This window comes from Hyaena hyaena, unplaced genomic scaffold, assembly GCF_003009895.1.
Source record: "Hyaena hyaena isolate Hyena2069 unplaced genomic scaffold, ASM300989v1 scaffold_321, whole genome shotgun sequence".
Lineage (NCBI taxonomy): Eukaryota > Metazoa > Chordata > Mammalia > Carnivora > Hyaenidae > Hyaena > Hyaena hyaena.
Genome location: NW_024080953.1, coordinates 1,916,838 through 1,940,892, shown reverse-complemented (window position 1 = coordinate 1,940,892; position 24,055 = coordinate 1,916,838). Strand labels below are relative to the sequence as shown.

At 37.4% G+C, this 24,055-nt stretch overlaps 1 protein-coding gene across 3 annotated transcripts in view; it reads left to right on the top strand.

Moving 5' to 3' along the window:
* CFAP91 (cilia and flagella associated protein 91) overlaps nt 1–24,055 on the top strand; it is a 103,281-nt gene that overhangs the window by 5,817 nt on the left and 73,409 nt on the right. For all 3 annotated transcript variants that reach the window (XR_005531179.1, XM_039248887.1, XM_039248886.1), the window contains exons 3-5: nt 621–778; nt 8,742–8,825; nt 9,915–9,971. Coding sequence is in view for 2 of the 3 variants with exons in the window: in XM_039248887.1 (XP_039104818.1) it covers nt 621–778; nt 8,742–8,825; nt 9,915–9,971 (299 nt within the window). In the remaining variant the exon portion in view is untranslated. The remainder of the gene's footprint in view (nt 1–620; nt 779–8,741; nt 8,826–9,914; nt 9,972–24,055) is intronic.

Here is a 24,055-nt window from a genome sequence, read left to right as displayed (position 1 = left end):
TAGGGACAAGAGATCTTGATACTTGTGGCTCAGTCTGAAGATTAATTAACTAATAGGAAATAAAAGATTCATTATAACCTAATTTATTTCAGTGCAAAAAGTTACATATTCCTTTTTTTTTTTTAAATATTTTTATTTATTTCTAGGAGAGAGAGAGAGAGAGACAGCGTGAGCAGGGGAAGGTCAGAGAGAGAGGGAGACACAGACCCTGAAATAGGCTCCAGGCTCTGAGCTGGCAGTCAGCACAGAGCCCGACGCGGGGCCCGAACCCACAAACCGCGAGATCATGACCTAAGTGAAAGTTGGATGCTTAACTGACTAAGCCACCCAGGTGCCCCGAAAAGTTACATATTCCTGTGTTAAAAGAATTCAAGTAGTTCAAAAGCATACATAGTATGAAGTAAATTCTGACCCCCAGACCCCTTCTCATAGTCATCTGTTATCAGTTTCTTGTGTATCTTTCTAGAGATAGTCTGTGCATATACAATATCCCTTCTTTCTATGCCACAGTCACTGTTTTGTACCTTTTTAAAAATTTTACAGTAATAAATAAAATGCTTTAGGAAATCTGATGGTAAAATTTTGTCATTTTCTTCCCTACCTCCTTGTCTTAATATTAGAGAAAAGTTCCCAGGTTTAGAAACATGTTCAGTAACCTGATCCACTATCCAAGATATTCTCTGTGTTGGAGCAAGGCAGACCCTATCCCACGATTCATCTGTCAGGAATGGAAGGGACATAAGGAGAAACCCAGAGAAGCCCTCTGGCACCTTGCCATGTAAGTGTCAGGTAGTTTCAGCTACTGTTCATGTTTTTAATGAATGTATTTTCTTCTTGAAATTTTTTCTTCTTCATTTTTTGAAAGTACAATTGCAGGGGTGCCTGGGTGGCTCAGTCGGTTGAGCGTCCGACTTTGGCTCAGGTCATGATCTCCTGGTTCGTGGGTTTGAGCCCTGTGTCGGGCTCTGTGCTGACAGCTAGTTCAGAGCCTGGGGCCTGCTTCAGATTCTGTATTTCCCTCTCTCTCTAACACTCCCCTGTTCATGCTGTCTCTCTCTCTCTCTCTCTCTCTCTCAGAAATAAATAAAACATAAACAAAATTAAAAAAAAAGAAAGTACAATTACAATGTTATATCTAGGTCAATTGACCCCAAATTCTCTCTCTTAACCCCTCTATCCAGTGGAGGGCCTGGGTGGCTTACTCAGTTAAGCGTTCAACGTAGGCTCAGGTCATGACCTTGCAGTTCGTGGCTTTGAGCCCCACGTCAGGCTCTGTGCTGGTAGGTTGGAGCCTGGCGTCTGCTTTGGATTCTGTGTCTCCCTCTCTCTGCCCCTCACCCACTCACTCTGTGTCTGTCTGTCTCTCAAAAATAAACAAACATTAAAATAATACTGTTGACCCCTCTATCCAAAATGAGCCTGATTCAGGAGCAATGGTTATAGGTTTATACGTTAGTAGATATTCTCAGAACCTTGGAGTGAACATATATATATATATATAAAATAACACTTTGCCACCAAAGGTAGAGGTGACTGAATTTGTTTTCTTTGATCCATTTTAGAAATTGCAACTATACCTTTCTGCTAGTATCTAAATATGTTTTTTTGGAGACTTGCAGTCAAAGCACCTTTAGAGATGTCTCTTGAATTCTTTATTCTTTTAATTATTTATGAGTCATACCTAGTAAATTTAAAAAAGCTGTTTCCAGTGTGGACATAAAAATTGTCTCTTAAAACTGTTTTCATATTAATTAAAAGTATGTATTTTTGTATGTGGGATATCCTAAATCTACTCTTTTCTTACTCTTCCTTCCTCTTGTTAGTTCCTGGTATCCTGGCTCAAGGAAAGTAATTACAGCAAAAACTTGCTTTGAAGCATAATTCATTCTGAAAACATGCTTGTATTCCAAAGCACTTGTATATCAAAGTGAATTTCCCTATAAGAAATAATGGACACTCAGATGATTCATTCCACAATCCAAAAATTCATATAAAAATAATTGCTATACAGTAATATAAAATCATAAAGAATATACAAAATATAAAGAAAAGTGAACAAATTAACCTGTGCTTAATTTTGAAAACCTTGATGGCTGGTGTGAGGGAGATAGAAGAGAAGAGGGTTATTGTGTAGAATGACTTTCACTGTCACTAATGGAATCACTGCTATCTCTTGGCTCAGTGGAATCTTTTTCTGCTTGGGGGCCATTGTATACACTCATGTGGATATTGACTACAGTAAAGTATTAATAAACTCTTTGTCATTTACTATATTTAATGTAACTGGCAATAAGGCAGCAAAGGAGAGGGTCCTATATCTGCAGGCAGCCTGACCTAGAATGAAGCAAAGCATTCCTAGTCTTACTCTTGTATGGAGAAGCAAAGGACTATCCATAGGTGCTTTGAATTTTTTTTAATGTTTATGTTATTTATTTATTTATTTTTCTTAGTTTATTGTCAAGTTGGTTTCCATATAACACCCAGTGCTCATCACAACAAATGCTCTCCCTCATGCCCATCACCCCCTTCCCTTCCCCCCACTCTCATCAGCCCTCAGTTTGTTCTCAGAATTCAAGAGTTTGTCTCCCTCCCTCTCCCCAACTGTTTTTCCCCTTCTTCTACCCCATGGTCCTCCGTTAACTTCCTCCTAATCCACCTATACATACAACCATATGGTATCTGTCCTTCTCTGCCTGACTTATTCTCTGCCTGATGGACCCTCAAGGTCCATCCATGTTGCTACACATGGCCAGATTTCATTCTTTCTCATTGCCATGTAGTATTCCATGGTATAAATATACCACATCTTCTTGATCCATTCATCAGTTGATGGACACTTAGGTTCTTTCCATGTTTGACTATTGAGAGTGCTGCTGTGAACATTGGGGTGCATGTACCCCTATGCATCAGCACTCTTGTATCCCTTGGGTCAGTTCCTAGCAGTACTATTGCTGGGTCATAGGAGAGTTCTGTTAAGTTTTTGAGGAACCTCCATACTGTTTTCCAGAGGGGTTGCACCAGCTTACGTTCCCACCAACAGCGTAGGAGGATGCCCATTTCTCCACATCCTCGCCAGCATCTACAGTCTCCTGATTTGTTCATTTTAGCCACTTTGACTGGTGTGAGGTGGTATCTCAGTGTGGTTTTGATTTGTATTTCCCTGATGAGGAGGGATGCTGAGCATCATTTCGTGTGTCTGTTGGCCATCTGGATGTCCTGTTTGGAGAAGTGTCTGTTCATGTCTTCTGCCCATTTCTTCACTAGATTATTTGTTTTTTGGGTGTGGAGTTTGATGAGTTCCTTATATATATTGGACACGAGCCCTTTATCTGATATGTCATTTGCAACTATCTTTTCCCATTCAGTCAGTTGCCTATTAGTTTTATGGATTATTTCCTTTGCCATGCAGAAGCTTTCTATTTTGATGAGGTCCCAGTAGTTCATTTTTACTCTTGATTGCCTTGCCTTTGGGGATGTGTCAAGTAAGAAATTGCTGCGGTGGAGGTCAAGGAGGTTGTTTCCTACTTTCTCCTCTAGGGTTTTGATGGTTTCCTGTCTCACATTCAGGTCCTTCATCCATTTTGAGTTTATTTTTGTGTATGGTATGAGAAAATGATCTAGTTTCATTCTTCTGCATGTTGCTGTTCAGTTCTCTCAGCACCATCTGTTAAAGAGGCGGTCTTTCTTCCATTGGATACTGTTTCCTGCTTTGTCAAAGATTAATTGGCCATACACTTGTGGGTCCAATTCTGAGTTCTCTATTCTATTCTATTGGTCTATGTGTCTGTTTTTGTGCCAATACCATACTGTCTTGATGACTACAGCTTTGTAGTAGAGGCTAAAGTCTGGGATGGTGATGCCTCCTGTTTTGATTTTTGTCTTCAATATTACTTTGGCTATTTAGGGTCTTAGTGGTTCCATGGAAATTTTAGGATAGTTTGTTCTAGTTTTGAGAAGAATGCTGGTGCAATTTTGATTGGGATTGCATTGAATGTGTAGATTGCTTTGGGTAGTAATGACATTTTAACAATATTTATTCTTCTGACCCATGAACATGGAATGTTTTTCCAGTTCTTTGTTTCTTCTTCAACTTCCTTCATAAGTTTTCTATAGTTTTCGTCATATAGATCTCCTATATCTTTGATTAGGTTTATTCCTAGGTATTTTATGGCTTTTTGTGCAATTGTGAATGGGATCAGTTTCTTGATTTCTCTTTCGGTTGCTTCATTATTGGTGTATAAAAGTGCAACCGATTTCTGTACATTGATTTTATATCGTGCAACATTGCTCAATACATGGATCAGTTCTAGTAGGCTTCTGGTGGAGTCTGTTGGATTTTCTATGTAGAGTATCATGTCATCTGCAAAAAGTGAAAGTTTGACTGTTTTACCAATTCTGATGCCTTTTATTTCCTTTTGCTGTCTGATTGCTGATGCTAGGACTTCAGCACTATGTTAAACAACAGTGGTGAGAGTGGACATCCCTGTCGTGTTCCTGATCTCGGGGGAAAGCTCTCAGTTTTTCCCCATTGAGGATGATGTTAGCTGAGGGCTTCTCATAGATGCCTTTTATGATGTTTAGGTAAGTTCCTTTATGGAGAGTGTTTATTAAGAAGCATTTCTGTATGTTGTCAAATGCTTTTCCTGCATCTATTGACAGGATCATATGGTTTTTATCTTTTCTTTTGTTGATGTGATGTATCACATTGATTGATTTGTGAATATCGAACCAGCCCTATAACCCAGGAATGAATCCCACCTGAACATGGTGGGTAATTCTTTTTATGTGCTGTTGGATTTGATTTGCAAGTATCTTGTTGAGGATTTTTTGCATCCATATTCATCAAGGATATTGGCCTGTAGTTCTCTTTTATGGCTGGGTCTCTGTCTGGCTTGGATATCAAAGTGATGCTGGCTTCGTAGAATAAGACCAGAAGTTTTCCTTCGATGTCTATATTTTGGAATAACTTGAGAAGAATCAGTATTAACTCTGTTTTAAATGTCTGGTAGAATTTCCCAGGGAAGCCATCTGGCCCAGGGCTCTTATTTGTTGGGAGATTTTTGATAACCGATTCATTTTCCTCACTAGTTACGGGTTTGTTCAGATTTTTTATCCCTTCCCATGTGAATTTTGGTAGTGTGTGTGTGTTAAGGAATTTGTCCATTTCTTCTAAGTTGTCCAGTTTGTTGGCATATAATTATTCATAGTATTCCCTGATAATTGCTTGTATTTCTGTGGGGTTGGTTGTAATAAGTCCCATTTTCATTCATGATTTTGTCTATTTGAGTGCTCTCTCTTTTCTTTTTGAGAAGCCTGACTAGAGGATGGTCAATATTGTTTATTTTTTTTAAAAAACCAACTCTTGGTTTTATTGATCTGTTCAACTGGTTTTTTTTGGTTTCTATATTGTTTATTTCTGCCCTGATTTTTATTATTTCTCTTCTCCTACTGGGTTTGGGGGGCTCCTGTTGCTCTCCCTCTAGTTCCTTTAGATGTGCTGTTAGATTTTGTACTTGAGCTTTTTCTAATTTCTTGAAATAGGCCTGGAGTGCAATGTACTTTCTTCTTAGGACTGCCTTTGCCGCATCCCATAGAGTTTGGATTGTTGTAATTTCATTTTCATTTGTTTCCATGTATATTTTAATTTCCTCTCTAATTGCCTGATTGGCCTATTCCTTCTTTATTTTTTTAATTTTTTTTTTAATGTTTTATTTATTTCCAGGAGAGAGAGAGAGACAGCGTGAGCAGGGGAGGGTCAGAGAGAGAGGGAGTCACAGACTGAAACAGGCTCCAGGCTCTGAGCTGGCAGTCAGCACAGAGCCCGACGCGGGGCTCGAACCCACGAACGGCGAGATCATGACCCAAGCGAAAGTCAGACGCTTAACCGACTAAGCCACCCAGGCGCCCCGGCCTATTCATTCTTTAATAGGGTGTTCTTTAACCTCCATGCTTTTGGAGGTTTTCCAGACTTCTTCCTGTGGTTGATTTCAAGTTTCATAGCATTGTGATCTGAAAGTGTGTATGGTATGATCTCAATTTTTTATATTTATTGAGGGCTACTTTATGTCCCAGTATGTTATCTATTTGGAGAATGTGCCATGTGTACTTGAGAAGAAAGTGAATTCCATGGCCTCAGGATGTAGAGTTCTAAATATAGCTGTCAAATCCATCTGGTCCAATGTGTCGTTCAAGTTCATTGTTTCTTTTGTGATTTTCTGTGTCGCTGATCTATCCATTGCTGTAAGTGGAGTATTAAAGTCCCCTGCTATTACCACATTCTTATCCATAAGATTGTTTCTATTTGTGATTGTTTTATGTATTTAGGTGCTCCCATATTCAGTGTGTAGACATTTATAATTGTTAGCTCTTCCTGATGGATAGACCCTCTAGTTATTATATAATGCTCTTCTTCATCTCTTGTTACCATCTTTACTTTAAAGTCCAGTTTGTCTGATATAAGTATAACTACTCCAGCTTTCTTTTGACTTCCAGTAGCATGATATATATTTCTCTGTCCACTTACTTTCAATCTGAAGGTGTCCTCCAGTCTAAAATAAGTTTCTTGTAGACAGCAAATAGATGGATCTTTTTTTAGTATCCATTCTGCTACCCCATGTCTTTTGATTGAAGCATATAGTCCATTTACATTCAGTGTTCTTATTGAAAACTATGGGTTTATAGTCATTGTGTCCTTTGTAGGATTCATGCTTGTGGTGGTGTCTCTGGTATCTTGTGTTACTTGCAACATTACCCTCATAGAGTCCCCCTCATGATTTCTTGTAGGGCTGGTTTAGTGGTGATGAATTCTTTCAATTTTTTTTTATTTGGTAAGACTTTTATTTCTCCTTCTATTCTTAATGATTGGCTTGCTGGATAGTTGATTTTTGGCTGCATATTTTTTTTCTTCATCACATTGAAGATTTCCTGCCATTCCTTTCTGGCCTGCCAAGTTTTAGTAGATAGATCTGTCACCACTCTGATAGGTTTCCTTTTGTATATTAGGGCCCTTTTCTCCCTAGGTGCTTTCAGAATTCTCTCTTTGTCCATATTTTGCTAGTTTCACTATGATATGTTGTGCAGAAGATCGATTCAAATTACATCTGAGGGGTGCTCTCTGTGCCTCTTGGATTTCAACGTCTGTTTCCTTCCCCAGATTGTGGAAGTTCTCGGCTCTAATTTGTTCAAGGACTCCTTCAATGCCTTTCTCTCCTTCTTCTCCTGGAATTCCTATGATACAGATATTGTTCTGTTTGATTTTATCGCTGAGCTCTCGAATTCTCCTTTCATGTTCCTAGATCAGTTTATCTCTCTTTTTTCAGCTTCCTCGTTTTCTATAATTGTGTCTTCTAAATCACTTATTCTCCTTTCTGCTTCTTCAATCCATGCCTTGGACGTCTCCATTTTATTATCCATCTCATTTATAGCATTTTTTAATTCATCACAACTATTTTTAAGCTCCAGAGTCTTTGTAGCAATAGTTTCTCTGATGTCTTCCATGTCTTTTTCAAGTTCAACGATTAATTTTATGAGTATTGTTCTAAATTCTTGTTCAGTTATGTTGCTTATATCTGTGTTGAGCAGTTCTTTAGCTTTCATTTCTTCCTGGAATTTCTTTGGAGGAAGAGTTCTACTGTTTTGTCATTTTGGTTAGCTTTCTATCTTTTGTTAATTTTAAAAGCTTGTTATGCACTCTGTCCCTGTGGGTGCTGCTGTATTAAAGTGGGCTCTTTGACTGTCCAGGGCCCGTCTGTTCAGGAAGTGTTCTTTGAATGGTGTCTCTTGGTCTCTCTTGTTGAGACTTTGGTTATTTTATTTCCCTACTTGTAGTGGTATTTGGGACTCTCCACAATGTGTACTTTGGCTTGTTTCTTGAGGTAGCCGCACTTATGAGGTTGCCTTCCCAGTGTATTCTGTCTATTTCTCTTCCCAAACCCCTGTGGCTCAGTGTTCCTTGACTTTAAGCCTTCACTGTGAGAGATGGGTGCAAGCGAAACTCATGGAGCTCCCTTCTTCTCCGCCATCTTGCCTCCCCCCCATGTTTATTTTAGAGAGGGTAAGACAGAGCCTGAGTGGGGTAGAGGCAGAGAGAGGGATACACAAAATCTGAAGCAGGCCTCAGGCTCTGAGCTGTAGGCACAGAGCCCAACACTGGGCTTGAGCTCATGAACTGTGAGATCATGACCTGAGCTGAAGTTGGATGCTTAACCAACTTGAGTTCTGCAGGCACCCCTATCCATAGGTATTTTGAAGTGACAATAAATACTAGTGCAAGTTTTAGGCACCTTCCAACATTCTGAAGAATAACTGATTTCTGTCAAACACCGTGGTCTGAGACTGAGCATCTGAGCATGAAAGACGATCATCCACAACCCCGCAGTGAAAGAGAGAGAGAGAGAGAGAGAGAGAGAGAGTGAGAGAGAGAGAAGACTCATTGGCTCAGTTGTGATCATGTGATGTTTGGCATCAGGTACTACTTGTATTGTAAGACATCACTCGTTAATCAAGTAAAATTTGTTAGAAATGTTTGCTTGTCTTACGGAACACTCACAGAACAAGTTACTCACAATCCAAGGTTTTACTCTAGTCTAAGATGTAGGTCAGTCAGATACATGTTAGAGAAGACTTTACTCTCAGTCTCAGATACCCTGTGTATCTCCTACTTTACAGATATAAAAATATTAAATAGAAATATTTAGAAATGACATGTAAGTTTTTATTAATGTTTTCATTCTTCATTTTAGAACAGATACATCTTTTCAAATGGCCAAAGATGTTTATACAGATCCTGAAATAACCGGAAAGAATCGCTACAAATACTTTGGAAGGTAAATGTAATTACTAATGAAAATGACCTCTGATATCTTCAGAGAATAATATCTTTATAATAATGATAGCAGCTATCACTCTTAATGCATGCAGTGTGCCAAGCACCATTTTAAGTGCTTGATATATACAATCAGTTTTTACAACAGAAGTACAGGATAAGATATATTATCCCCATTTATCAGTAAGGAAGCTGAGACCAGAAGAGGAGAAGTAAATTGCTTGAAGTCTGTTAAGTTAGTAAATGAGGGATCTGGGATATCCGGCTAAATCTGCCTGACTTCAGAGGTACTCGCTGTAAATAGGAACGTATATTTGAGAACAAAATGAAGTCATCAAGTCAAGTGAGATGCAGCAGGACACCATGACAGTCGTAGTACATAAGCAGTTGTTACAAGTGGACATGTAGGTGACATTTGCTGTCTTTGTGTGATTGTTGCCAAAACCAACATGGTCGAAAGTTTCACTTTGTTTCATTTGTGATTAATACTCCTGTGATAATCATATAGTCAAATTAAAATGAGGATCTCCCTGTAGGTTTTGTGTGGTTAGAAAAATAATCTTGATATCATATATACATAAGCTTCCTTGAGAAAGCAAATTTGTAATCTTCCTTATGGAAGTTTTTGATGCTGACTTTTTAAAGAGAAATGTTAAATTTTTAACATGGTATACGCATTTTCTAGACTTTCTGGGAGTAATTTTTAAAACTAAATCATTGGGATTTTCAGAAGGTCTCAAGAAAATGGGAGCTAACGACCAGCTGAAGCCCAGGCATAGGGCACCGCTTCTGGAAGTGTGGCTTGTTTACCATCTGCAGAGAAAACATTGGAATGTTTATTAAAAATGCAGATTCATTAGCTCTACTTTAAATGTACAGAGTCTCCTGGGCTAGACCTGGTAATTTGCATTTTAAACAGTAATTTCCCCATTGCCCAGTGATTTTTGTGTTTACCCAGGTTTGCAGATTACAGAAATATGGGATATTTAAGCTCACTGATTTTAAGGGACTAATATGAGAGTTGGAATAAGGCACAGAGAGTATACAATGCAAAAGTCCCACATGTTTGTGTTCTTCTGTCTCCTGTCAGGCCTTTCCTTCCACGTCATCAACAGTTGCCTCTCAGTGTCATTTTTGCAGCAACTCAGTAAGTAATCATTCTTTTAAAACTTTTCTTTTTTTAGTTTTTTCCCATGTTTGTTTCCAGAAGATAGTTCTATAGATCAATATTTTTCAAATTCTGGATCACAAATTATTTGAAAGTCATGAAATATTTTAGTGGGTGATGAACAGCATTTTAGAAAACAAAATTAATGGAAAATAGCCAAAAGCATCAGATATATTGAGGGCAAATTGCTTTTTTGCTTATAACTTTTGTTTTGGATAGATACGTATATTTGTATGTCATAACCATTACATACAAATATATGTATGTATTTCTTCTTATGAGTTATGGTAAAAATAAAGGTTGAGAAATGCTTTAAATATCCTTTTTGCTTCCCTGAAACATACACTTATTTGGCAACAGTTCTTCAACATTTTATCAAGAAAGTGAATCAGTTATGAAATAGTTTTTTGAATACTGGAATTTCATAATTTAATAATCATCTAAGTTATATAAGTTAATTTAATGTGCAAAAATCAATAAAGCATGGTTTCTGCCCCAAAGAGGATTGGACCAACATGAGAGAGAAGTAAAGGATAAGGGCCGAACCTGGGATTAATGTCCAGATCCCCAGTCTTTTGTTTTAGGGCTATATCGTTTTGGTATACTGTTTCCTGTATCAGTATAATTTAATGTTTGTATAAGAGGAAAAAATGAAATGATCAGGAAAAGACACTGTTTTTAAGGTCTCAGGTTTCTGAATAGAAATTTAGATAGGGGTTGGCTTTCAAACAAGTGTTTAAAGGATACGGTTACCCTTTATTATATAACATTTTATGAAAAGAATATGTTATCAAGTGTCTGTAATCCTCAAGATAACTATCAGTTATGATCCCCATTCTCTTCTGATTTTTTAAAGACTGTTCGTTGATACCTAAGGCTCTTACATAGATGGAGAATAGATTTCTTGCTCTCCCCCTTGACAGAGCAACTTTGTGTTGTGTCATTTTACCCAAGGACGGCTGCAGTCTTGTTTTTAGTGAAATGTTTTGTATGAGAAAAGGGGGACATATGAGACCAGTAGGTCCCTAAAGATACCTTTGATAATTTTTTAAATGCAGGCTCACTGGATCATCTACTTTGGAGTTCATAATTACATCAAGTCTAAAAGCTGTTCATTTAATTATTGGGAGTTCTGAGGTCTACAGTGATGAATACTGGGCCTCTTCACTTTTCTAAATTAACTGACAGGGATTCTCTATAACAATTAACCCATGACAGTTGATATCTTAGATACTCTCTGTCCTTCTTAGAAGCTTTTAAAGAATCAGTCAGTATTCCTGAATGAAGTTAACTCTGGAATTCTGGCCAGGTTGAATTTCTGAGCAGTGAGGATTCTGAGCACCTTCTGTTAGCAGGGATGGGCTTGTCTGGGGACCAGTTGGCCTTCTCCCTCCATACCCTTTTCATGTTTAGCTGTTGGAGTCTTTACTTTGGATTGTATGTAAGTTGGTGAAGAGGATAAAAAGTTAATATTTTTTAAAGGTTTAGTGAGTTCCCCATGTATGGAGCTTGGCAGTTTCCCTCTCTCCTAATAAGTGAAAAGTTGAACAAACTGAAGAAGCAACAACTCTTCTTGTATCTATAAGAAAGAGGAGGATGCAGGGCAAACTTCTGCCCTAAGTTAGAGAGTCAAACAGGTTAGGAATGGCTTCCTAGAATCCTAGAGATTCATGAGTGGAAACCACTCCAGAAACCAAGCCCAGGTAGGAAAACCTGAACAGTAATTAATGAATTGCTGGAGGCACTGAGAACTAAAATACCAGGGAGATCTAGTCATCAGGGCTCCCAAAATTTTGTGAGATTTACCTCCAGGAGCTCAACTAGATTCTCACAGTAAATATTGGGAAAAAATCCCCTCATACTTTTGCAGGGGCAGTAGAAAAGGAACCATTTTGAAATATGCCAGAGCACTCTGCTCTTGTTAACGAGGTTAGCTATTAGGGGAAACTAGTTAACCAGCCTAACCTTCTGGGTATTATTAGAGCCTAACTGACCTGGGGGAAGGGAGATATGCAACGCTAGCCCTCTCAAGCCATCCTGCCCCACCTAAGGGGGAAGAAAAAACTGAGAAACATTTATGAAATTCACATTTACATGGATAGGCTCACCAAAAGACTGAAACATAATCATCAAACAACTGAACACTTCTCTTCCTCTCCTCCCCACTTTACTACCGTATTACTAAAGGCCTATTTACAGTAGTTCTTCTTAACTAGTACATTATATGTAACAGTCAAGAAACAAAAGGCATACTGAATGTCAAAAAAACAGTTTGAAGGGACACCATAAGTAGAGATGTTGGAATAACCAGATCAGGAATTTAAAACAACTGTGATTAACATGCTAAGGGCTCTAATGGATAAAGTAGATAGCATATAAGATCAGATAAACAGTGTAAGCAGAGAATAGGAAATCTTAAGAAAGAACTTAAAAAAAAAAAGAAAGAAATGCTAGAAATCAAAAACACTATAAAAGAAGAATGCCCTTAATGGGTGCATTAGTAGACTGGACACAGCTTAGGAAAGAATTTCTGAGCTTCAAGATATAACCATAGAAACCTCTAAGATGGAAAAGCACAGAGAACAAAGACACAAAGACTGAAAAAAGGAACAGAATATCTAAGAACTGTAGATAACTACAAAGATACAGTGTATGTGCAATGGGAATACCAGAAGAGAGAAAGGAACAGAAGATAATATTTGAAACAATAATGACTGAGACAGTAATGACTGTTTCCACAAATTAATGTGAGATACCAACCTACAAAGTACACAAGCTCAGAGAACACTAAGGGTAAATGCCAAAAGAAGTTCACTGAGATATATATCTAAACAATTCAAAGATAAAATTTGACAGAATCTAGAAGACAAAAATACCTACAGAGGAATAAATATAAGAATTACATCTGACTTCTCAGAAATCATACAAGCAAGAAGAGAGAAGTGAAAAATTTAAAGTGCTCTGAGAGAAAAAAAATCAACCTAGAATTCTGTATCCTGTGAAATTACTTTTGAAAGTGAAGAAGAAATACTTTCTCAGACAAACAAAAGTTGAGGTAATTTTTTGCCATTAGACCTGCCATGCAAGAAATGTTAAAAGAAGTTCTTTAGAGAGAAGGAAAATAATAGAAGTCAGAAACTTGGATCTGCATAAAGAAAAGAAAATGGAATAAATTAAGGTAAAATGAAAAGTCTTTTTTTTTTAATCTAACAAATGACAGTTCAAAATAATAGCAATAATGTTTTTGGAAACCTATATACAGTTTATAGGTGCCCCCCCCCCACAGTTGACCTTTGAAAATGTGGGGATTAGGCGTATGTACCCACACACATTAGAAAATCCATGTGTAACCTGTGATTCCCCCCAAAACTGAACCACTTGTAGCCTGCTGTTGACTAGAAGTCTTATCAATAATATAAATAGGATATGTGCAATGGGAATACCAGAAGAAGAGAGAAGGGAACAGAAGATAATATTAACACATAAGTATTTTATACATTATATTTATTATGTACTATAGCCTTAAAGTAAGCTAGAGAAAGATATTAAAATCATAAGAGAAAATATATTTAGAGTACTATACTGTATTGAAAAAAATCCATGTATAGGTGGATCCATGCATTTCAAACCTGTGTTGTTCAAGCATCAATTGTGTGTGTGTGTATGTATATTTACGTTTATATATATATATGCTTGTGTATGCTTATATATAAGTAAAATGAGTGACAGCAATGATAAAGAGATGGAAGGGAAGAATTAAGATTATTTTGTTATTATAAAGTATGTACACTACCCATGAAGCAATAGAGTGTTATTTGAAAGTGGACTTGGATTAGTTTTAAGTGTATATTGCAAACACTGGGACAATCACTAAAAAAAGTAAAAAAGGAGGTATAACTGATATGTTAATAAAAAAGATAAAATCATATAAAATATTTGATTAAAACCCCCAAAAGCAGAAAAATGGTAGAAGACAAAATGGGAACAAAGAACAAGGGCAACAAATAGAAAATGATAAAAAATATACTAGATATTAATCCAACTATATCAGTAATCACTTTTGAGCATCAACGGTCTAAGTATACCAATTAAAAGACAGATATTGTCAGGATGGATCAAAAAACAAGAACCAACTATATGTTGTCAACAAGAAAGCCACTTAAATTTTTTTCAGTTTAAAAATTTTTCAGTTTTAAAATTTTAATCCAGTATAGTTAACAAACAGTGTTATATCAGTTTCAGTTGTACAATATAGTGATTCAACAGTTTTACACATTACTCAGTGCTTATCTTAAATGTTCTCTTTAATCCACATCATCTATTTCACCCATCCCCTATGGTAACTTCCAGTTTGTTCTGAATAGTTATGAGTCAGTTTCTTGGTCTGTCTCTTTCTCTTTTTAAAGAAACCCACTTTAAATATAAAGACACACTCCACTGACTGAGCCAACCAGGCATTCCTTAATGTATCTTTTTTTTTTTTTTTTTTTAATGTAAGCTTTATGCCCAGTGTGGGCCTTGAACTCACATTCCCAAGATGAGTGTTCTACTGACTGAGCCAGTCAGGCACCCCAAGACACATATAGATTAAAAGAAAATGGGGAGAGTAAAAGACATTATGCCAGCACGAAGTAAAAGCAAGCTTCAGTAGCTATAATAATCTCAGAGCAGAATTCAAAGCCAGGAAAATTATCAGGGATAAAGAGAGGTATTACATAATGATAAAAGACTCACTTCTCTAAGAATGCATAGCATTCTTTCATGTGTAGGCACCTAGCAACAGAATGTCAAACTACATTAGGCAAAAGCTAATAGAATTACAAGGAGAAACGGATGAATCCATTATCATAGTTGGAAACTTTTATTTATTTAAAAAAATTTTAATGTTTATTTTTGAGAGAGAGATAGAGAGAGTGTGTGTGTGTGTGGGCATGAGTTGGGGAAGGGCAGAGAGAGGGAGACACAGAATCTGAAGCAGGCTCCAGGCTCTGAGCTGTCAGCACAGAGCCCAGCATGGGTCTCGAACCCATGAACCAACCATGAGATCATGACCTGAGCTGAAGTTGGACACTCAACTGACTGAGCCACCCAGGTGCCCCATAGTTGGAAACTTTAACACTCTTCCAGCAGAAATGAGCACATCTAGAAGGCAAAAAATCAGTAAGGTCCCAGATGGTGCTCAACAGCACCATCAATCAACTGCATATAATTGATATCTACAGACTATTTCATCCAACAACTTCAGAATACATATTCTTAAGCTCACATGGAGCGTTCACCATGAGAAACCACATTCTGGGCCATAAAACACACTTTAACAAATGTAAAAGAATAGAAATCATACAATATCTGCTCTCAGACCACAATGGAACTAAACTACTAATTAATAACAGAAAGATAACTGAGAGGTCCTGAATATGTAGACATTAAATAATACATTTCTAAATAACACATGGGAGAAAGAAGAAATCTTAAGAGAAATTAAAAACTATTTTGAACTTTATGAAAATAAGAATACAACTTATCAAAATGTGTGGGATGCAGTGAAAGCAGTGCTGACTGGAAAATTTATATCATTGAATTCACATATTAGAAAGGAAGAAAGATCTAAAATCGGTCATCTAAGCTTTCACCCTTGGAAACTAGAAAAAGAAGAGAAAATTAAACCCAAAGCAAGCAAAAGAAAACAAATAAGAATTAGAGCATAAATCAATGGAATTGATCAAAGAAATCAATAGAAAAAAGTCAGTGAAACCAAAAGAAGTTGGTTCTTTGACAAGATACTAGAATTTATACCTCTAGCCAAGATAACTAAGAAAAACAATTAGACACAAATTACTAATATCAGAAATGAAAGAGAGAACACCACTACAGATCCTATTGACATTAAAAAGATAATTGAGAACATACTATGCATATTTTCAGATCATGATGCTATGAAACTTGAAATCAACCACAAGAAAAAAATTTGGAAAGTCCCCAAATACATGGAGGTTAAAGAACATCCTACTAAAGAATGAATGGGTTATCCAGGAAATTAAGGAAAAAAATTTAAAAATATATGGAAGTGAATGAAAATGAAACACAATAGTCCAAACCCTTTGGAATGTAGCAAAGGCAGTCCTAAGAGGAAAATAATTGCAATTCAGGCCTATATCAAGAAGCAAGGAAGGAGGCTCTAAATAACCTACCCTTAGCTAGAAAAGCAGAAGCAAATAGAGCCCAACACCAGCAGAAGAAGGGAAATAATAAAGATTAGAGCAGAAATAAATGATATAGAATCCACAAAATCTGTGGAAAGATCAGTGAATCTAAGAGCTAACTTTTGGAAAGAATAAACAAAATTGATAACCCCCTAGCCAGACTTTTCAAAAAGAAGAGAAAGGACCCAAGTAGATAAAATTATGAATGAAAGAGAAGAGATCACAACCAACACCACAGAAATACAGTTGCTAAAGAATACTATGAAAAATTATATGCTAGCCAACCAGACAATCTAGAAGAAATGAACAAGTTCATAGACATTCACACGCTACCAAAACTCTAACAGGAAGAGCTAGAAAATTTGAACAGATCCATAACTAGTGAAGAAATTGTATCAGTTATCAAAAATCTCCCAAAAATGAGAGTCCTGGGCCAGATGGCTTCCCAGGGGAATTCTACCAGACATTTAAAGCAGAACTAACACATATTCTTCTCAAAATTTTCCAAAAAACAGAAAAGGAAGGAAAGCTTCCAAACTTATTTTATGAAACCAGCATTACTGTGATTTCAAAACCAGACAAAGACCTCCACTAAAAAGGAGAATTACAGGCCAATATCGATACCTGATGAACCTGGATGCAAAAATACTCAACAAGATACTAGCCATCAAATTCAACAGTATAAGAATTATTCCCAATGATCAAATGGGATTCATTCCTGGGCTGTAGGGCTGGTTTAATGTTCACAGATCAATTTATGTGATACACCACATTGATAGAAGAAAGGATAAGAACCATATGATCCTGTCAATAGATGCTGAAAAAGCATTAGACAAATATAGCATCTTCTCTTAATAAAAATCTTCAAGAAAGTTGGGATAGTAGGAACATACCTTAATGTCATAGAAACCATATACGAAAGGCCCACAACTAATATCATCCTCAATGAGGAAAACTGAGGGCTTCCCCCCTGAAATTAGGAACATGACAGAGATGTCCACTCTCACTACTGTTGTTCAGCATAGTGTTTGAAGTCCTAGCCTCAGTAAACAGACAATACAAAATAAAAGACAACTGAATTGGTAAAGAAGTCAAACTTGCACTCTTCACAGATAACATGACACTCTACATAGAAAACCTGACTTGAACAAAAAACTGTTAGAGCTGATATATGAATTCAGCAAAGTCACAGGGTATAAAATCAGTGTACAGATATCAGTTGCATTTCTATACACCAATAATGAAGTAACAGAAAGATATCAAGGAATTGATCCCATTTATAATTGCACCAAGAACCGTAAAATACCTAGGAATAAACCTAACCAAAGAGGTAAAAGATCTGTAGGATGAAAACTATAGAAAGCTTATAAAGAAATTGAAGAAAACATACGGAAATGGAAAAACACCCCATGCTCATGGATTGGAAGAACAGATATGTTTAAAATGTCGATATTACCCAAAGCAATCTACACATTCAATGCAATCCCTATTGAAATTGCACTAGCACTTGGGGCGCCTGGGTGGCTTAGTCGGTTAAGCGTCCGACTTTCGCTTAGGTCATGATCTCGCGGTTCGTGTTCGAGCCCCGCGTCGGGCTCTGTGCTGACTGCCAGCTCAGAGCCTGGAGCCTATTTCAGTCTGTGACTCCCTCTCTCTCTGACCCTCCCCTACTCACGCTGTCTCTCTCTCTCTCTCTCTCCTGGAAATAAATAAAACATTTAAAAAAAAAAAAAGAAATTGCACTAGCACTCTTCACAGAGCTAGAACGAACAATCCTAAAATTTGTATAGAACCACAGAAGACCCCGAATAGCCAAAGTAATGTTGAAAAAGATAACCAAAGCTGGAGGCATTACAACCCTGGACTTCGGCCTGTATTACAATGCTGTAATCATCAAGACAGTATAGCATTGGTACAAAAACAGGCATATAGACCAAAGGAATAGAATAGGGAAACCAGAAATGGACCCACAAATATATGGCCAACTAATATTCAACAAAGCAGGATGGAGTATCCAGTAGAAAAAAGACAGTCTCATTTGCTCAGCAAATGGTGCTGGGAAATCTGGAGAGCAGCATGCAGAAGATGAAACTGGACCGCTTTCATACACCATACACAAAAATAAATTCAAAATGGATAAAAGACCTAAATGTGAGATAGGAAACCATCAAAACCCTAGAGGAGAAAACAGACAGTAGTCTCTTTGACATTGGTCATAGCAACTTCTTACTAGGCAAGGGAAACAAAAGCAAAAATAAACTAATGAGACTTCATCAAGATGAAAAGCTTTTGCATAGTAATGGAAACTATAAAACTAAAAGGCAACTGATGAAAGGGTAGAAGATACTTGCAAATGACATATCGGATAAAGGGTTAGTATCCAAAATCTAAAAAGAATATAACAAACTCAACACCCAAAAAACAAATAATCCAGTGAAGAAATGGTCAGAAGACATGAATAGACACTTTCCTAAAGAAGACATCGAGATAGCAAACACACATGAAAAGATGCTCAACATTACTCATCATCATAAGGGAAACGCAGATCAAAACCACAATGAGATACCACCTCACACCGGTCACAATGGCTAAAATTAACAACTCAGGAAACAACAGATGCTGCTGAGGATATGGAGAAAAGGTAACCCTCTTCCACTGTCAGTGGGAATGATATTCTACATGGAAAAACTGACTTGACCAAAAAACTGCTAGAGCTGATACATGAACCAGTGGTGCAGCCACTCTGGAAAATCGTGTGGAGGCTCCTCAAAAAATTAAGAAGAGAGCTACCCTATGACCCAGCAATTGCACCATTAGGAGTTTATCCAGAGGATACAAAAATGATGATTCAAAGGGGCACATGCACCCCAATGTTTATAGCAGTGCTGTCAATAATAGCCAAGTTATGGAAAGAGCCCAAATATCCATCAACTGATGAATGGATTAAGAAGATGTGTGTATGTGTGTGTGTGTGTGTACACATACATACACACAATGGAATACTTTTTGGTGATGAAAAAGAATAAAATCTTGCCATTTGCAACAATGTGGATGGAGCTGGACGGTATTATGCTAAGCAAAATAAACCAGTCAGAGGAAGATGGATAGCATATTGTTTCACTCATATGTGGAATTTGAGAAGCTTAAATGAACACAGAGGAAAGGAAGGAAAAATAAGATAAAAAGAGAGAGGGAGGCAAACCATAGAGAGTCTTAAATACAGAGAACAAACTGAGGGTTGGTGGTGGGGGGTGTTAAATGGGTGATGGGCATTAAGGAGGGCACTTTTTGGGATGAGCACTGAGTGTAATATGTAAGAGATGAATCACTGCATTCTACTCCTGAAGCCACTACACAGTATGTTAACTAAACTGAGAATAAGAAAATAAAATAAAAAATTTAAAAAGAAAGTAAAGATGATTACTATGAAAAAAGATAATAAAGGAATAACCTGAATAACTCTATACTTGCAAATTTGATAACCTAGATTAAAAGCTAATCACTTGAAAAACAATTTGTCAAAACTCCCACAAGAGGAAGTCAGCAGTGTAAATAGACCTGTATCAGAGAAATTGAATCAATTGGGTATGGCAATGACTTTTTAGCTATTACACCAAAGGTACAGTCTTTTTAAGAAATGATGGAGGGGTGCCCAGGTGTGTCAGTCAGTTAAGCATTCGACTTTGGCTCAGGCCATGATCTCATGGTTCATGAGTCTTTGCTGTCAGTGCAGAGCGTGCTTTGGATCCTCTGTCTCCCTCTTTCTCTCTCTGGACCTTCCTCACTTGCATGCACATTCTCTCTCTTTCAAAAATAAATATTAAAATTAGAAAAAAGAGAAACGATGGATAATCTGGACTTCATTAATTAAAAAAACTTCAGGTATTTTGAGGTAAAATGGCAGGTTAGTAGGAGGACCCTCGGCTTGCCTCTTCCTTGAACATAGATAAATATCAGATCATTCTGTACACCCAAGAAATCGATCTGAGAACTGACAGAATAAACTTCACAACTAGAGGGAGAGAAGAGATCACATTATGGAAGGTAGCAGGTGTAGAGATGTGATTTGGGAAGAAAAGGATTGTGGTGGGGAGGGAGCCCTCATCATGGAGAGAGGTGAGAGAACGAGAAAGTAAGTATTGCATAATGTAATTCCACAAGGAAAACATTTCCACAAAGCCATTGCCTGGGGAAATGAAAAGAGTTGATTATCGTGGTTTTTACAACCAGTAGAGTTCAAAGACTGAAGTTTTAGAGTTCCATGCCATGGCTGATATGGAGTCTGGCAGGTGATGCAGTGCTCCTGAGGAGAAGGAGGGAAGAGAGCCTAGGAGTAGACTGTGCGATATGAGGATTCCCCCAGACACATTTGGAGAGATGGTTCCCCCTTCTTGGAATATGTCTGGGAGAAGTGTCATTGCCTCTCTGGGGACAAAGGAACCAGCAGGTGCCATTATGCTTCCCTACCTGTAAGCATAGATGTAGGGACACCTGCTGTGGGCAGCTAACCTGAACACTGGATTTTTGCTGCACTTTATTCCAAACTCCAAGCTCTTGTGTGCAGCAGCCCTTCTAGGACAAACCTGTACCAGCCCCAGCATGGCAAGACCCACCCCTAGAGCACCATCATGGATCTGTGCCATGTCAGGCCCCTAAAGTTTGGAGTTTTAAAACTCAGTTGGCCTGCCTGGGATAAAACCCAGGTACACTGCACTGCTGGGTGGGCAGATGACCTGGACAGACAGGGTGAGGGCAGGGATCTGAGGGACACCTAAGACACATGAAGGGAGATTGTTCACTCTTCTTTGATGGCTTCCCAGACAACAGTGGGTGTGAACTCCCCGGTACAGGATGAGAGAGAGGGCTGGTGACATTTTCCTCCCTGCTCCTCAGTATAAACTAACTTCAATAAGCAACACAGCACCAACAGTGGTGGCCTAAAACACTTAGACCAAGCCCTTCCCCACTGCACTATGCAGGTGCTTCTTTCCTAGGGTGAATGTTTTTGAGAATCAGAGCAGGAGGACCCTCCCCTTGAAGACCAGCACAAACTCCTCACATGCACCAAATCTACTGACCATAGAGTGCTGCAAAGCTTCACTTCTAGTGGAAATAATATCAGGTCTCTCTTAATAAGCAGACCAGAGCACACCTAGTCAAACTTGCCATACTCTGGCCAAAGTCCAAATACTTCCCACTACAGGCAAGGAGAAACTCTGTAGAGGACTGACCTGAGAGAAAGAGCAGCCAAAACACAGAAGCAGACAGCACACAGTATACACCAGAGACACTTGCTAAAGTGCCAGGCCCTGGAGAGTATATTACCTCTTCATAAAGCCATTACTCTCAGGAGCAGGGAATATAACAGGCTTTCCTAACATACAGAAGAAGCAGAGACTTAGGAAAAAAATGCCAAAATGGAGGAATTCATCCCAAAAGAAACATTGAAACATAAGATAAAAGACCTAAAAATTAGGTCAAGATAAAAAATGCTGTAACCAAGATGCAAAACTGACTTGATGTATTAACAACAAGGATGAATGAAGCAGAGGAATGAATCAGTGATATAGATGATAACATTATGGAAAATAATGAAGCTGAAAAGAAGAGGGAAAGAAAAGTATTGGATCATGATTGTAGACTTAGGGAACTCAACAGCTCCATAAAGCATAATAACATCCATATCATAGGAGTCCTAGAAGAAGAAGAGAGGGAAAAAGGAGCAGAACGTTTATTTGAGGAAATTATAGCTGAAAACATCCCTCATCTAAGGGATGGAAACTGACCTCAAATCCAGAAACCACAGAGAACTCCCATCAAAATCAAGAAAAGCAGGCCAACACCAAGATATATCATAGTAAAATTTGCAAAATACAGAGATGAGGGGGAAAAAACTAGGGTACTTGGAGACAGTATAATATATTATTCATCACTAAAAAGAAATGAGCTATTAAATCATGAAAAGACATGGAGGAATCTTAAATACATATGACTGGTGAAAGAAGCTAATCGAGAAAGGCTACATACTATATGATTCCAACTGTATGACATTCTGGAAAAGGTAAAACTATGGAGGTTATAAAAGGATCATTTATTGTCAGGGGGATAAGGGGTATGGATGAATAGAAGGAACACAGAGGATTTTTAGAGTGGTAAAAATGCTCTGTATGATACTATAATGGTGGATAAATGTTATATATGTATACATACATACGTAAGGATTTGTCCAACTCATGGAATGTGTAACAGCAAGAATGAACTCTAACGTACACTATAGGATGACTATGATGTGTAAATTTAGGTTCATCAGTTTTGGTGTTTTTTTGTTTGTTTGTTTTTTTACTGTTTATTCATTTTTGAGAGCGAGAGAGAGCACACACGCACAAGTGGGGGAGGGGCAGAGAGAGAGGGAGAAGAATCCAAGGCAGCAGGCTGACCTGCCAGCACAGAGCCTGATGCAGGGCCCAAATTCATGAACCACAAGATCATGACCTGAGCCAAAGTCAGATGCTTAACTGACTGAATCACCCAGGTGCCCCTCATTAGGTCTTATCATAATCATAGCATATTTGATCAGATGACTCAAATGTATAATTTTTAATTTGGAAAACAATTTATTCTCTTGATTCAAACTAATGGTGTTATATAATAATATCATAAGATCTGGGATGATATAAAGCAGATTTGAAGTTATTTCCTCAGTAAGAATTTTTATAGTAGAATAACTTCTGCTGAAAGCATAAGAAATTATAAATACCTAAATTATCTGCATATTTTAGAAATTCATAGCAGCTGCTAAAAAATGATTTCCATACCATTAGAATTTAACATTAATAACAATTTAAAGTACTACTACAAAAAAATAATAAAGTGCTATTTCATTACAGGTTGAACCTCCAAATAGGTACTTCTTTCTAGCTCATTTGAAATGCATTTTTCGGAGCACCTGGGTGGCTCAGTCAGTTAAGCGTCCAACTTCAGCTCAGGTCATGATCTCATGGTTTGTGGGCTCAAGCCCTGCATCAGGCTCTGTGCTGACAGTTAGCTCAGAGCTTGGAGCCTGTTTCAGATTCTGTACCTCCCTCTCTCTCTCTGACCCTTCTCTGCTCACGCTGTCTCTGTCTTTCTTTCTCTCAGAAATAAATAAAACATTAAAAAAGTTTTAAAACATATTGAAATCCATTTTTCTTAGAGCTAAATTCTGTAGGTTTTGCTTATATGTAAACATCTCACATTAACTTTTGACTATTTTTTAAAATGGAAATCTTTTTTTTTTGCCATTATAGTTTTTTGTTTATGTAATTTAACCAATTCTTTCCCAACTAGAAAACATATTCTTTTAAATGGAAATGGCTATGTTGTTTTTCACTTATTTTAATAGTAATACATGTCCGAGTTAAAAAAAATTAGAAAACTAAAAACATGAAAAAAACTCTGTAATCCTACTATCCAGAAATAATTGTTAATTTATTGTATAACCATCTAGGCATTTTCTATGCACAAAACACAGGTTTTAAATAAAAATAATGTGCTCCTTTTGTACATACTGCTTCATAATGTTCTTTTTTTCTACTTTACATTGAATCATGGACATTTTTGTATAAATACTGATTTCATTGTTACTTTTAATTGCATAAGTTTCATTATAAGCATGCCATCATTTTTGATGTAGTTTTTCTATTTATGGTGATCATTTAAGTTTTATTTTTCTTGAAAAAGAGCCACATGAATAGATTGGGAAAGATTTCCATGAAGTATGGTTTAGTCAAAAAAGCAACATGCAGTATTGCATGTTAGCAAAACAATAAAATAACACTCTGTATGTGTTTGTGTGAATGTAGAAAAATAAGAGTGGATAAA